This window comes from Geotrypetes seraphini, chromosome 2 (genome assembly GCF_902459505.1).
Source record: "Geotrypetes seraphini chromosome 2, aGeoSer1.1, whole genome shotgun sequence".
Lineage (NCBI taxonomy): Eukaryota > Metazoa > Chordata > Amphibia > Gymnophiona > Dermophiidae > Geotrypetes > Geotrypetes seraphini.
Window position 1 is genome coordinate 452,283,855 of NC_047085.1, and position 15,269 is coordinate 452,299,123.

The 15,269-nt window shown below is 40.9% G+C and overlaps 1 protein-coding gene across 4 annotated transcripts in view; it reads right to left on the reverse strand.

Moving 5' to 3' along the window:
• PARD3 (par-3 family cell polarity regulator) overlaps positions 1–15,269 on the reverse strand; it is a 1,241,096-nt gene that overhangs the window by 495,524 nt on the left and 730,303 nt on the right. For all 4 annotated transcript variants that reach the window (XM_033931514.1, XM_033931513.1, XM_033931516.1 and 1 more), the window contains exon 17: positions 6,956–7,101. In XM_033931514.1, the coding sequence (XP_033787405.1) occupies positions 6,956–7,101 (146 nt within the window). The remainder of the gene's footprint in view (positions 1–6,955; positions 7,102–15,269) is intronic.

Consider the following 15,269-nt stretch of genomic DNA (forward strand, 5'->3'; position numbering starts at 1 on the left):
GGGAGATAGGTTCAAAACAAATGCAAGGAAGTTTTTCTTCACCCAAAAGGTCGTGGACACTTGGAATGCGCTACCGGAGGAGGTGATCGGGCAGAGTACGGTACAGGGATTCAAACAGAGACTGGACAGATTCCTGGGGGATAAAGGGATCGTGGGATACTGAAAAAGTATAGTGGGATACTGGGATACTGAGAAAGTATAAACCCAACCAGGTCGAGCATGTGCAAGACCGGAGGGCTAGGACTTCGATGGGAAGATAGGACTCATCAGGAAGCCAAGATGGCATGGGGGCCCCTTCTGGTGATTTAGACAGGTCATGACCTGTATGGGCCGCCGCGGGAGCGGACTGCTGGGCTTGATGGACCTATGGTCTGACCCGGCGGAGGCACTGCTTATGTTCTTATGTTCTTACCTAGCATTCTGTTCACCTTCTTAGAGCCAGCTGCGCACTGGGCCGACGGTTTCATTGTCTTGTCTACCAGTACCCCTAAGTCCTTTTCTAGGCTACTTTCACCCATTACCAGCCCTCCCATTGTGTAGTTGTACTTCGGGTTTCTGTTTCCTACGTGCAAGACTTTACATTTCTCTACATTGAACTTCATCTGCCATCTCGTCACCCACTCCCCTAGTTTGTTCAGGTCCCTTTGTAAATCTTCGCAGTCCTCTTTAGTCCTAGCCCATTAAATAGTTTGGTGTCATCTGCAAATTTTATTACTTCGCACTTTGTCCCTGTTTCTAGATCATTTATAAATACATTGAATAGCAGCGGTCCAAGCACCGACCCCTGCGGAGCACTACTCGTGACCCTCCTCCAGTCCAAGTAATGGCCCTTCACTCCTACCCTCTGCTTCCTACCCGCCAACCAGTTCCTGAACCATCTATGTAAGTCTCCTTCCACCCCATGGTTCTTCAGTTTCTAAAGTAGGCGTTCATGAGGTACCTTGTCAAAGGCTTTTTGGAAGTCTAAGTATACGATGTCTATGGGGTCCCCTTTGTCCATCCGTTTGTTAATTCCTTTGAAGAACTGCAATAAGTTCATTAGGCACAATCTTCCCTTGCAGAAGCCATGTTGGCTTGTTTTCATAAGTTTATTCCTTTCTAGATGCTCCTCGATGCTATCTTTTATCAGTGCTTCCGCCATTTTCCCCGGAACCAAGGTCAGACTTATCGGTCTGTAGTTCCCCAGGTCACTTCATAGAATGCCCCCCACCACATCATCTAAACAAACCCCCCCCCCCCTTCTGCTGCAAAATTGGCAGGAGGGAAACTCATTCCCTCCTGCCTACAGGGCCGCACGCTGAGAATTATGAGCCTTACCCCGCCCATTGCATCTTGGGATGCACTGGGAGTGGCCTAAGACTCTGACTGGCCAGATTCCTAAGGCTACTCCCATGAAAGGGCCTTAGGTGCCTGAGCCAATCAGGTTCTTAGGCCCCTCCTCGATGCATCCCAGGATTCTGCCATTCTGAAGAGGCAGGCCTGCCGGCCAGAGGGAGCAAGCATCCTTCTGGCTGTCCTTGCTGTTAAAGGTACAAGGGGTTCTTGGGGGGGAGGTGCTGGCAGGAGGGAATGGGCATTCCTCCTGCTGGTGATGTTAGGGAGGGCTGCCGGTAGGAGGGAGTGGGCATCCCTCCTACTGGGGACTATTTGGGGGTTTATGACAGGAGGGATTGGGAATCCTTCCTGCCAGGAATTGTTTTGGGGTTTGAAGAAGGAGGGATTGGGCATCCCTCCCACTGGGTTTTGTTTTGGGGGTCTGGCAGAAAAGAGTGGGCACCCCTCCTGCCACAAAGAGTGTGGGGGAGGGGTTTCTGGGGTGGCAGCAGGAGGGAGTGGCATTTCTCCTATCGGCTGACTTGTGGTGGGGTTCATGGGTTCCCTGCCATGGCTGCTCAGCTGATCGCAGTTGCATCTATTTGAAATGTAGACCAGTATCCCAATTGGCTGGTTAGACAGCGGTCGTACGCCTACCATCACCTACAATTGGGGTGCAGTTTATAGAATTTGGCCCAAAGTGTTTACCTTCAGCTTTAATACAGGTCTTTAGTCACTTTGGGAAGTTCTTAACAGCCTTGTCGATCAGACCCTATGGCAGGCTGTTTCAGATCATCTGCAGCACTTCCTTGAACTGGAACTTCACTTTTTTTTCCAAATAATAATTATACGAGAGTTTTACATTGCAAACATTTTGAATGCGTAAAAATTGCTGGTCACAGTAAAAAGTCTGTTAACTTCACCGTATTTAAAGATAATCTCATTCCACTCAGCACATTAATGTTAATAGTTACAAAAAGTAAAGCTATAAAATTTCACATTGAAATTCCAAGCAGTTTCTGAGAAAACAGCCAAAAAAAACCCTCTAGGGCGTTTTTATTGCCTCACACTGTACGTGTGATTGCCACTATTTATTTCACAAATAAGGAATAATTTTAGAAGGTGAAGTATATGTGCACTTTTCTAAAGCTGCTGCCCTGTAGTCATATCTTGACCACATCCACTAATGCAGCAGATTCTAAGATTAATTACACAATGTATCTGGATTTCCTTAACACATTAAACAAAATATCTCAAGAGAATTCCAAGGAAATTAAAGAGTCGCGAGAGAGAGAGAAAATGCCCCACCATGAATTGAGAACTGGTTGAAAGATAGGAAAAAGAGCATAGGTCTAAATGGTCAATTTGTTTTCAGTGGAGGAAGATAAATAGTAGAACCCTCCAGGGATCTGTACCAAAATTGGTTCTTTTTAATATTTTATAAATCATCTGCAGATGAGGCAAAATTATGCAAAGGTGTTAAAACCATTAGTAATTGTGGGATATTGCATAGTAATGACCGGGCATCAAAATAGCAGATGAAATTTAATTTGGACACGTGCAAAGTGACACACATAAGGAAAAATAATCCTAACTATAGGTACACAATAATGAGCTCTGGATTAGAAATCGCCACCCAGGTAAAGGATCTTTTAGTCATTATGGACAACACATTGAAATATTCAGCTCATTTGGGGGAATGAATGGAATGATTACTCTTCTGTCTCTTACAAATCAATAATGGGACAGCACCATGAGTACTGTGTGCTGTTCTAGATGCCTCATCTCAGAAAATTGTGTCACACTTTGTCTTCACTACTGTCTCATCATAAGGTAGATGACAGATGCACTCAATATTATCATTTGTGTGGACCTTCTGACCTCAGCCAAGCACAACGCTACTAGTTGCTTAACTCTTCGTCGGTTCAGCTTTATTATATATTCATAATCTATTTATATTAACTCATTTTATCATTTTCTCTTTTAATTTACACTTTTTCAATATTTTTCAATATAAAACAGAAGGACGAAACTTAGCTTTATAGTGATATTACACCTATGCTTCTACCAACTGTGATTCCACCTGTGTGGTTTATCTGATTCAATGTCCTTGGAATAAAATATACATTGGGCGGACAATGCGTTCTATCAAGATCCGCCTAAACAAACACAAATCTCAGGTCCGTACTGAACGGGACACTGCTCCATTGGTTAAACATTGGCAACTGATGGGGCACACATGGTCGGATATTAAATGAAGAATCATTGATTCGGTTACAGTAGGGTGGGAGGGAGGTAACATTCAGAAAGCTTTAGCGATTAAAGAACAAAAATGGATATTTAAACTCAATTCTTTAGCTCCAGTAGGATTCAATGAGGAAATCAAATGGTTATCTATCTTATGAGAGCTTTTCCTTTATTCTTTATATGCAGTTCCATTCTTTTTGTGCTGAGCCCCGCAGGGCTATGATGATGATGTAATTTGCTCCGTGGTGCGTCGGGCCAGCTGTACTTAATGGCTCTAATTTCAAACCGCGGCCATGTTGTAAGTTTAAACAGGCTCCCTCAAATGGTAAGCGTCTTCTTTTACTTTACTTTTCATCATTGTACATTACATTAGAGGCATACATTCTGTTGTCAAGCATGTCTAGCTATATATGAGAAAGTATGGAGCAGAATATATTCTATTTTATTGTAGTTTCCCTTACCCTGAAGAAAAGTTTCATTTGAAACATTCATGTCGGGAGAGGTGAATGAAGGACAGATCACTATAAAGCTAAGTGATGTTCTTCTGTTTTATATTGAAAAATATTGAAAAATTGTAAATTAAAAGACAAAATGATAAAATGAGTTAATATAAATAACTTATGAATATATAATAAAGGCTGGACCGACGAAGAGTTAAGCAACCGGTAGCGTTGTGCCCGGCTGTGGTCAGAAGGTACATACAAATGATAATATTGAGTGTATCTGTTATCTACCTTATGAATGAGACATTAGTGAAGACAAAGTGTGACACAATTTGATTGAATACACAACAGTGACTTATATTTGCAGGATCATCTCAGAAAAAACACAACAGAGCAAGAAAAAATATAGAGACAGGCAACCAAAATGATAAAGGGGCTGGAACGACTCACTCTATGGTGAAAGGATAAAGAGATTTAGGGTTCCTCAGCTTAGATAAGAGTTAGTTGAGGAAAGATATCACACAAGACTATAAAATAATGAAATGGGTGGCATGGGCAAATATGTAAAGATTGTTTACTCTTTTAAATAATAGTAAGACTAGGGAGAATGCCGTGAAACTAAATGAGTACTATTTGTAAAAGAGAAAAAAAATGTTATTTTATACTTAGTGCACAGTTAAGCTTTGGAATTTGTTGCCAAGAGACAGTGATGTAGCAAGGGAGATTGGTGCCCAGGGCAGTTTCACCCGGCATGGCTGCACTGTGCTCCCCCCACGCTTCCCCACCAATTATGCACACCCCTCTCCCTACCCCCCCCCCCCCCCCCCGTATACCTCTTGAAATGTTTGCTGGCACTGGTCTTGGCACCATTCTGACATCATATCCTGGTCCTGCGACCAGAAATGGCATCAGAAGGGAGCTGAGTTTGGTGCGAGCAGCAAGTGTAAGATGCTGCTCATGCCAGCAAATGCTTAAAGATGTACGTGGGATGGGGTGCAGAGCGGAGGAGACCAAATAATCAAGACTACTCAAATCAATTCAGTTCCCAACCAATCAAGATGACCTTTATTCAATGCAATCACTGTGGTGAGGGCTTGAAATTTTTTGTATGAGGAGAGACTGGAAGCCCTGAATATGTATACCCTAAAGGAAAGGAAGGGCAGGGGAAGATATGATTCAGACGTTCAAATACTTGAAAGGTATTAACGTAGAACAAAATCTTTTCCAGAGAAAGGAAATGGTAAAACCAGAGGGCATAATAATTTGAGGTTGAGGGGGTGGAAGACTCAAGTGTAGTGTTAGGAGATTCTTCTTTATGGAGAGGGTGGTTGATGCATGGATTGTGCTCCAAAGGAAGGTGGTGGAGAAGAAAACGGTGACAGAGTTCAAACAAGCGTGGGATGGACACAGAGGATCTCTAATCAGAAAATAATGAGTATATATTGAAGGAACTAAGGCCAGTACTGGGCTGACTTGCACGGTCTGTGTCCCATATATTGCCATTCAGTTGAGGACATCCTGGAGATGGCTGGGATGGTTTATGTGAGCTGCAGTGAACTCAAATGGAGACTCTAGTAGACAGAACTGGGTTTCTGGCCCAGAAATATCTAAGAAAAAGGACCATTTAAATTAAATGGTTAATTTATGAAGCATGTTTGGTTGGGCAGACTGGATGGACCATTCAGGTCTTTATCTGTCATCATTTACTATGTTACTATATTATTCACTACCCACTGGCATATTATTACCACTTTTATGAAAAGGCAAGACATTTACCGGTACCTGTTTCCAAAGACTGAACAAACCATACTTGGAGCTAGCAGAACATCTCTGATCTTCCTTAATATCTTAGGAGTTATCCCATATAGCCCCACTGCCTATTCCATGGACAGCTGCAAAATTAGAGCAGTTTCCCTCTTGATGACAGTCTTTTAGAGCACATGATCCTAAGTTCCTGATCCGGTTGTGTTAGTTCCATGCAAAGATCTCTGCTGTGAAAAGTATGACATCTACCCTGCTTTTTTCAAGCACCCCTGCTGGCTATGAGTGGTCCATCTCAAATTATTTCCTCCACATTTATTTAATGTGTGTTACTTGTCCTTCTGACATCATTACAAGGTAATACGGTACAGTAATATTAGATTTCATATGTGAAACAATGACAATGCAAAAATATTTGGAGCTAGAAAGAATAAAAGTCTAAACTTTTTTGAGACAGCCTTCAACTTATAACCCTACCCTACTCCACTCTGCCCTCTGCTCACCACCCTAGCCAACAATTTAACCATCCTCTTCTAACTGTAACCCCCTACTCTGGCATCCTGTTTGCCTGTATGTTTAGACTGTAAGCTCTCTCGAGCAGGGACTGTCTCCTTTGCAACTCTGTACAGCACTGCGTATGTCTGGTAGTGCTCTAGAAATGCTAGTAGTAGTAAACCTCTGTCTTCCTCAAATGTGAGCTGATGTCATAACTAAACACCTCTGATATTGCAATGGTGATAAAGAATGCAGAATTATGATTGTTGTACACATAATACTGTACTGAATTTCTTCTAAATTCTATTTCTTAGAAAACAGCCTTGCAGAATGCTAAAATCTTCCCTTGCAAACAGCATCTCAAAGAGTGAAAGCCCCAAACCTAGAATGGGGCAATCATACAGATATCTTACATATATTCTATAACGTACTCTATTGTTAATTGTAAACTCTGCTGGTAAATAATAATTTGTCAAAATAGTTGGATTTTGCTAGGTCACATGCAATTACCAGAACAGGAAAAAAAAAACCAACACAAAACGAAAGTAACTTAGAAAATGTTGTTTTGTCATTATTTCAGTGAGCTCTTACTATATTACAGAGCTCAGCAAAAATTTGACATAATTCACCAAAAATTAAACAGTGCCATAAACTAAGCATGCAGATACAAACATAAAATGATGTTGCTTTACTACCTAAATCCATGCTCTTTGATTTTCGTGTTTTAACAAACTCCATATGACTGGCATCTGTAAATTGCTTGGTGCGTTTTTCTGACATGCTCTGGCGTCCAAATCCTTCTCGCTGGAAGGCAAAACCTGGATCATCTGGCGTGAGGGTGCTGAGGAACAGAAAAAACATGAACACAAAACAGACACACCTTTATCAAGATCATGCTTTCATCCTCTCCTAAAATGTAAAGAAATCTACTGAAATCTGTTATATTCTAGGAACAAAACAAAAACACTTCAACACTAAAATCATATGAGTAAAAAGTGAAATATGAAAAATACCTTCATTTCACTTGTTTTTATCCCCAAAATTATGGGTTTCTGCAAAATGGTACACACGCAAACAATACGAACATGCATGAATGTATATAATGTAGCACGGACCATTCAACAGTGCATTTCCAAGGGCAACTTCTTTGCTCTTTCTGAACTTAAGCCCACAATACAGGCAGCAGCATTGAACTTGGAAACATTAGCTTGCTTGAAACCAACTTCCAACATACAGAAATGTTTATGTTTATTCATTGCTTGATATACTGCTCCTAGAACCTGGGATTTGGGGAAGGGGGGAGGAGGAACATATTCTCCAACCCATGGAAGTAGAAGACACTGATACTCCAGAGGAAGTAAAGGAGGAGCCCATGGGGCTGGAGAGCTCACTCACTATAATACCTGGAAGGTATGAAGAAATGGAGCTAGCAACTGACCCCTGAAAGGCTTGTGCAGTGCATCCAACAATTGGGTCCCTGTATTATTCCTAGACAAGTGAAAACTGGTAGTTAATCCAACCGCTTGCCTAGTAAGTAAAGTTTTCTTTTGTTTGTTTTTTGCTAGCAGATGAGAGGGAGGCATACTATATGAAAACATTTCAAAATGTAACATCAAATTGAATATTTTGAGATATATAATTCAATTAGAGATTCAAATTATATGTCATTTTCTATATAATCACCCTCTTTTTCAATACACTTCTCACACTGATGAACCAGTATCTTTATTCAATTAGATAAAAAAGCTTTTTGGTTGTGCCTTCAGCCAGGAATGCCCCGCCTCTTTGAACTCATCATCACCTTTGTAGACTCCATCCTTCCTCTCATCAACACTTCTCTAAAAAAAAAAAAATAATACTGCATGCAAACTGGAAGTCAATGGCTATCAGACCAATAATGAAAAAACTCACACTCGACCCTAACGTGCCCGGCAACTTTAGACCTGTTTCCAATCTACCCTTCATCTCCAAAGATCCTTGAAAAGACAGTGTTAAATAAATTACACTCTTTCATCGACAAATAAGGAGCCCTATCCACCTTCCAATTAGGATTCAGGAAATTCTAAAGTACTGAAATCGTCCTCGACATCGACGACTGCTGGAAGCTCATGGATAAAGGCATGGTGCTGCTGGATCTCAGCGTAGCATTCAACACTAATGACCATTCTCTCTTCATTGCATGGCTCTCTGAAATTGATATCCAGGACACTGCATTACGATGGTTCACCTCCTTCCTGAATAATAGATCCCAAAGCATACTAATCAACAATGCACTATTAAAACCAAAACAGATCAAATATGGTGTTCCACATAGGGTTCTATCATCCCCCTTATTATTCAATCTCTGTCCTAGACATAGCCCACAAATACAGATTCACTCCTTCACAGATAACATCCAACTATACCTAACACTAGGAGAAACCATAACACCCAGATCATGAAACTCCTAAACAGCCTCTCAGAAATCAAAAACTGGATGTCCATCAACAAATTACAACTAAACACCTCCAAAACGGAACTCCTTTGTATCCCCATAGAATACTGCAACTGCACCTGTTCCTCATAACACTGGGACTCAACTACCATAACTGCAAAAGACCAAGCAAGCAGCCTAGGAATACTCCTTGACTCCAACCTATCGCTTTCCAACCATATCTTCCTCATTTTACTATCTGTGACAACTCTGAAAAATAAGGAACTACTTTCCTGAGTCTGACTTCACCCAACTACTCTATGCCTTAGTCCTCTCCCACATGGACTACTACAACACGCTATTCAACACTCTCACAGTGAAGAACATACAACGTCTCCAATGTATACAAAATGCGGCAATAAGACTGCTAAAAAAAATCTCCATACCTGTAAGCCTATCTCCCAGGCTCTATTGTCAGCTCATTGGCTGCCCATAATCAAACGTTGTATCTTCAAGGGCCTGATGCTAGCGTTCAAATCTTTGCACATGGCGCCAGGATACATGACAAACAAGCTTCCTCTGTACCAAGTTTTCAAGTTTATTATGTATTTGATTAATCGCTTATTCAAAATTCTAAGCGATGTACAAAATGTTAAAATATTGTATTACAATAATCAAAGGGAAACGGACTATTTAAATATGACGGACAAGACAAAACATATGATACAAAGGAAAGGAATAGGAAAAGAAATATAAATTAAAAATAGTAAAGAAAACGAATAAGGCAAAAAACAATAGGAAAGGGGAAAGCAGTAAGCTTCAAAGAGTTTGAGAATCATGCCAAACAGGCCCCTCTGCTCCCAGGACGAAATATGCCTCAAAATGCCTCTTGGTTGTGCCCTTCAACTGCAAACCACCAAACGATGTTCCTACTCCCACTTCATACCAGTCACTGGGATCAACTGACCCCACAGATTAGATCCCTTGAAGGAAAGCAATAAAACATACCTCTTCACCTAACTCCCCTATCCATGACATTTCAGTAGATTACAAAGAAATGTATATTGATACAATATCATTGGTATGTCACATTAGGATAAAAACTTGTATTGAAAAATCTTATACTGTAACTATGGCAAATTTAACCTGTAAACTGTATATTATATATGTTAACCTGTAATCTGTTCTGAGCTCTTTGAGGAAAACAGGATAGAAAATGAATTAAATAAATAAATCTTCATCCCCTCAAAGCATCCTTTAAGGGTCCAAACACATGATAATCAGAAGGGCAAAATCAGGGCTGTATGGAGGATGCTGTAAGATCTGAAATCTCAATCTTTGAATGGTGTCAAGAGTTGCAGTGACCATGTGAGGGAATATATATTCATGAAGGAGAAGGACACCTTTAGACAAAAATCCTCTGCAACGGCTCTGTATTTTTGGCTTCAGCCACTCCTCCGGCATTGTACTGTATTGGGTACTAATCACTGTTTCACCCTTTTCCTGATAGTGTGCTAAAATTAGTGAACATGACCTTTCCAATGGAGGGTTGAGACTTGAACTTCTTGACTGGAGATAATGTGTGATGCCATTGTGAAGACTGCCTCTTGCTTTCAGGCTCATAGTGATGCATCCAGTTTTGTCCCCTGCAACGACACGTGCCAAGAAGCCTTCTCCTTCATCGTTATACCACACCAAAAAGGCTGTGGAAGTTTGCACATGAATCATCTTGTGCTCATCAGTCAGGATCCTAGGCACACAACTTGTGATACTTGAGAACCTCCATGACAATGGTATATGCGGTCCGATACTGATATCCAATTCCCTGGCCAGAATTTCTAAAGAAATGTGCATGTTTTCACAAATATTGCATCAGCATGACCTGCCTTCTCATCAATGACAACCACGTTGGGATGACCGGAGCATTCTCATCAGGGATACATGTTTGCACATTTTTAAACACATTTACCCACCACTTCAGGCATCTCTATACTACTGCAGCATTCTTCTATGAATTTCACGAGGTTTCACACCTCTGACTACAAAAATCATATGACTGCTCGCTGCTTCTCTACCATTCAAACAGGTAAGGGTGTCGCCATTTTGTATATGGTGCCCTACCAATTAAGCATACCTTGCCATCTATTGGACAATGTCAACACTTCCTTTAAGAATGCATCTTCCATGCGCTGGAGTTTGAAATGCTAGGGGTGCTCGTTTCATGAAATATTGTCACTTTGCTGTTACTTTTTGAAATGCCCTCGAGGATCAGGCCTTCTCTACTATGAGCAATTGTGTGAGGGATCTGTTAGCTGTTTGATTCCTAGACTTGTAAGAGGGGCCAAGCAGGAGATAGAAAGTAGATATTTTTGGTGCTGGGTGGCAAATTTTTGCACATTAGCATTTTGATGGAGTTAAACTGCTTGGGAATCAGGAAATTGGTAAGTTTTCTTCTTGCTTAAAGACTGAGCCATAGACTGTTTCCCTGGAAAATTCAGTTTCAGGAAGAGACATTAAATTGTTTAACAGAAAATTGTTTAAAAGAAAGGAGCTTTCCTTTGAAAAGCAGTATAGGGAGTTGCTACAGAAGAGCTCATTTGCATAAAGCTCCTATAGTCCATGTTTGGAATTTGGATCCTTTTGGGCTCTGTACAAGGAAAGGAATACCAGGACCTGGATATTACACAAAGTATTGCTTGTAGTCACCAAGTTTGTGGGCTTATTTTTCTAAGTTATGATGCATTATCTATGTTCTCCTATTTCATCCTGAGTTATAGGGGAATCACAAATACTGACCCCAGAAAGGGATATTAGTCTAGGATATGGACTTCTCTGCTCATCCCTGATAGCCAGGAGTTTTCTATCCCTGTGGCCATTTTGCTTGGAGAGGCCCCATCACAATATGTAGAAAAGGCTTAACAAAATTATGTGGTTGGATTGCACATATAAAGTAGGCTTTCCATGTGACAGCAATGACTTTTATAACACAGGCATTTCCTGGGGTACAATTTGGGAAGAGTTGCAATAGAGGTCCATATTTCATAAAATGTGCAAGAACACACATTATAAACGTTCATAAAACATTTATAAAAGCATATAAGTTTAGAGTTGATTAGAAAAAAGCTGATGACAAAGTAAGGGTATAAAGTTTGGTGCGATGAGATTGTTTGAGCACCGAGTGGCTCTGCTTTAAATGTTGGAAGTGCATTTAAACTTCTAACATCATAAAACTGTGAATTACTACCCGAGGTTTCTTATGTAAGGAATATTGTGCTGGCTATTGCTGGATTCTATATTTTAGGCACAAGCATTTATATCTGCCATAGAGCTGGTGTAAATGTTTCTGCCTAGACTGCATTGATTATAGTATTTTGTAATCTATGCATGCATATGTGTGCCCTGCCCCTGCTCTGCCTAAATTCCACCAATATGAATACCCACCTGCAAAGGACACAAGCCACTCATTTACATCTAGATGTGTTTATATGAGTGGAAATGCCTACAGACTAACTCGCCGCCTAGTCAGCTCCTTACAGAATTAACCTCCATGGTGTACAAGGACATATTTATACCTGGTTCAGGGTGCCTATTTTAGAAAGGCACATAAGCGTTTATGTTTTCCTAATAAAATAGGTCTAAATGGTGGACCTTTTTTCATATTCCTCATAATAGTCCTGTGAGCAATAATGCATATCATTAAACTGATTACAAACAAACATTTTTGCTGCACAGGGAGATTTCTCCTTAATGCCAATTTTTGAAAACTATTAATGAGAAAAACATGATAGCACTGGCTGGGGCAATTTCTTTAGCTACAATCCTATTCTTCCTAGCTGTAGAAACGCATATAAATTATCTTCAGTTATAGAGATGATGTTTTTAAGACTAAGGGCAGAATTGAAAATTCTGTGCTTCTACAGTGCCCCCAGCTGTCTCTGAGACAATACTGATAGACTGTGTCTTTGCAAAAAAAAAAATATATATATATTTCTTACAGCTTACAACAGCACTGTCTTAATTAGCAAAGCAAGCAGAACCAAGGGAAAACTTTCACTTCATCCCCAACCCACTCACCTACCTACAGAAACATTTTCCATATTCAGATATTTTCCTCAGATGTCTTTACTAGTCCACCATCCAACTCAGCAAAAGCACAGAATGATGCAGAAAGAATGCAATGATAATACAAACATTCCCTACATTACACTGATATTTCTATTAGCTACAATCCTATCTTACCCTTTAATCAGATGCATTTAAAACTCATATACTTTAAGAAGAAATAAATGTCTTATTCAATCAGCAGACCAAAATTGGAGTACAATCACTGACTAGTGAGACCTACGGTTATCGAAACACGTGCCTTTCTGTTCTAAAAGTGTATTAATGTTATCCGCAGTGGTTTTATTCTGACATTGGTCTGCTTGTAAGAAAACAAAAGAACAATTGTTTATACCAAATTAGATCGATTTTAAATTTGCAAATATACATGGGCAAAATCAGAACACATTTAGAAACATGTTATACAAACACAGAAATATGTATAGCATTTTTCTAAAAGTACTACGATGCCGTCCTTGGGGACACAGTAGCCAGTGACATTACTTTTGACTTCTACTTACTGATTTACAAAACCTGCATGCTGAATTTATCTCTTTTAAATTTACTAGAGTAAAGGACAGGCAGGAGTGCAACCAGCACACACCAGTGTATTACAGTGTTTATGTTCTTTTCAGCTGAAAAGCTAACTGCTATAGTTTGTAAGTGACAGAGTAGCTTTGAATTCATACAAAAAAAATAGATGCCCCCTCCCCCCCTTTTAGTGGCATGAAATAGGTAACCAGCACTGGAGGTCATTAGGCTGAGAAATGAAATGTCACAAATTGATGGCATGCTGCACAGCAGGTTCCCAAAAAGTACCAGAATGTAATATTTGAGGACTATATTAAAGCCTTCCTCTGTCTGATATTATTTAAACACTTCATTAAATAGCAGCAATGAAATTGCACCACAAAAGCCATCTCACATTATAGATACCTTTAGGTTTTCTGAAAAGACAGCTGGTTTCTGAGGAACGTAACCACAAAATGACCCTCGGTATTATTAAAATTCCACTTATTAATCCTGCTTTATTGACCTCTTTTGTTTTCATAATATTTTCATCAAAGGTTACGGAGATATCACTGGGATACAAAAGCATACATTTTCTGCTGAGATTCAGAACAGCTGCCATTCTTGTTTGGATAACCCTTCATCCTTACTCCAACCTTTAGCCTTTCTCCCTTACAGCAGAACCATACAAAGCAGCATGCCTTTGCATATTCTTCTTTATCCATTAGTAGCAGGAAATTAAATGTAAAAGAAACATTAGCCCTTCTATTTACGTTTTTATGAATGTGGTAGACATCCATGACATGCCAGTAAGACACGTAAAAAAGCCTTTTTTTGCTGCTATCATATGTCCAAAGACATTTACAATTTTTCATAGATTCAAGGATTTTTGCCATACGTATGTATCTCATATACTCGAATATGTCAATCCGAGTATGAGATGAGGCACCCTTTTACCCCCAAAAAGGAGGAAAAAAAGGTTGACTCAAATATATAAGATGGGGGGAGGGTTAATATTAATGTGCCCTATCTGGATCTGTGCCCTGCCACCCCCCTTCCTCCCTCCCTGCCAGGCTCTCCATCTTGCCCCCCTTATTCCCTATGAGGATCTGCACCCAGCCCCCTCCCTCCATACCCTGTCAGGCTCTAACATCCTGTACCCCCCCCCTGCCCTGCCAGGCTCTCCACCCTGTCTCACCTCCCTGTCCTCTACCCTGTCCCCCCTCTCTTCTGATGTCCTGCAGGCCTCCACCGAGCCTGCAGTATAACCTGGTGGTCCAGTGGTAGGCTGGGACAGGATGGATCCCTCCCATCTCCAGTCCCTCCCAAGAACTGGCGGCAGCCATTCAGGGAGCGGCTCAGGGCTGGGAAAAAGTGCAAAAAGCTTGCTCCTGCCCGGGACACCTCTGGGCCACGAGAACTTAGGCAGCCATTCAGGGATGGAGGGGCTCAGCACGGAAAACTCACTCCTGCCCGATATACCGCTGGACCAACAGAGATTCAAAAAGCCAAAAAAGGTATGTGGGGGGAGGAGGAAAATGTGGGGGGAGGAGAAAAGGAGGTAAAAAAAAATTGTTAAGAGTTGGCTGAGAAAGCAGATGGGAGGAAGACCTGACCTGATAAGGGCCGAGGTTGGATGCCCCCTGTTCTAGACCAACATGCACAATTTTTGGGAATGCCCCTGATTCATCCATGCCCCCTTTGGGTTGTGTGCTATGGGATTTGAATGCCCAGTATTATAAAACAGCGCACAGCCAATGCAACCTTTAATTAGTGACATTTAAAGTCAGTAATAGATTGTTAGCACCCAATCATTGCTGTTAATTGGCTCATTAACCAAGTTGCAAATGTATCTCAGGATTGTGCCCAAATTTGGGCACACACATTTGGGCAACCTGGGATCTCAGGAATCTGGGAGGCTTGGCAGGTCAGTCTAACTGCTTTCTTTTGCAGGTCAAGAAAGGCCAGGAGAGTGCAGCAATTGC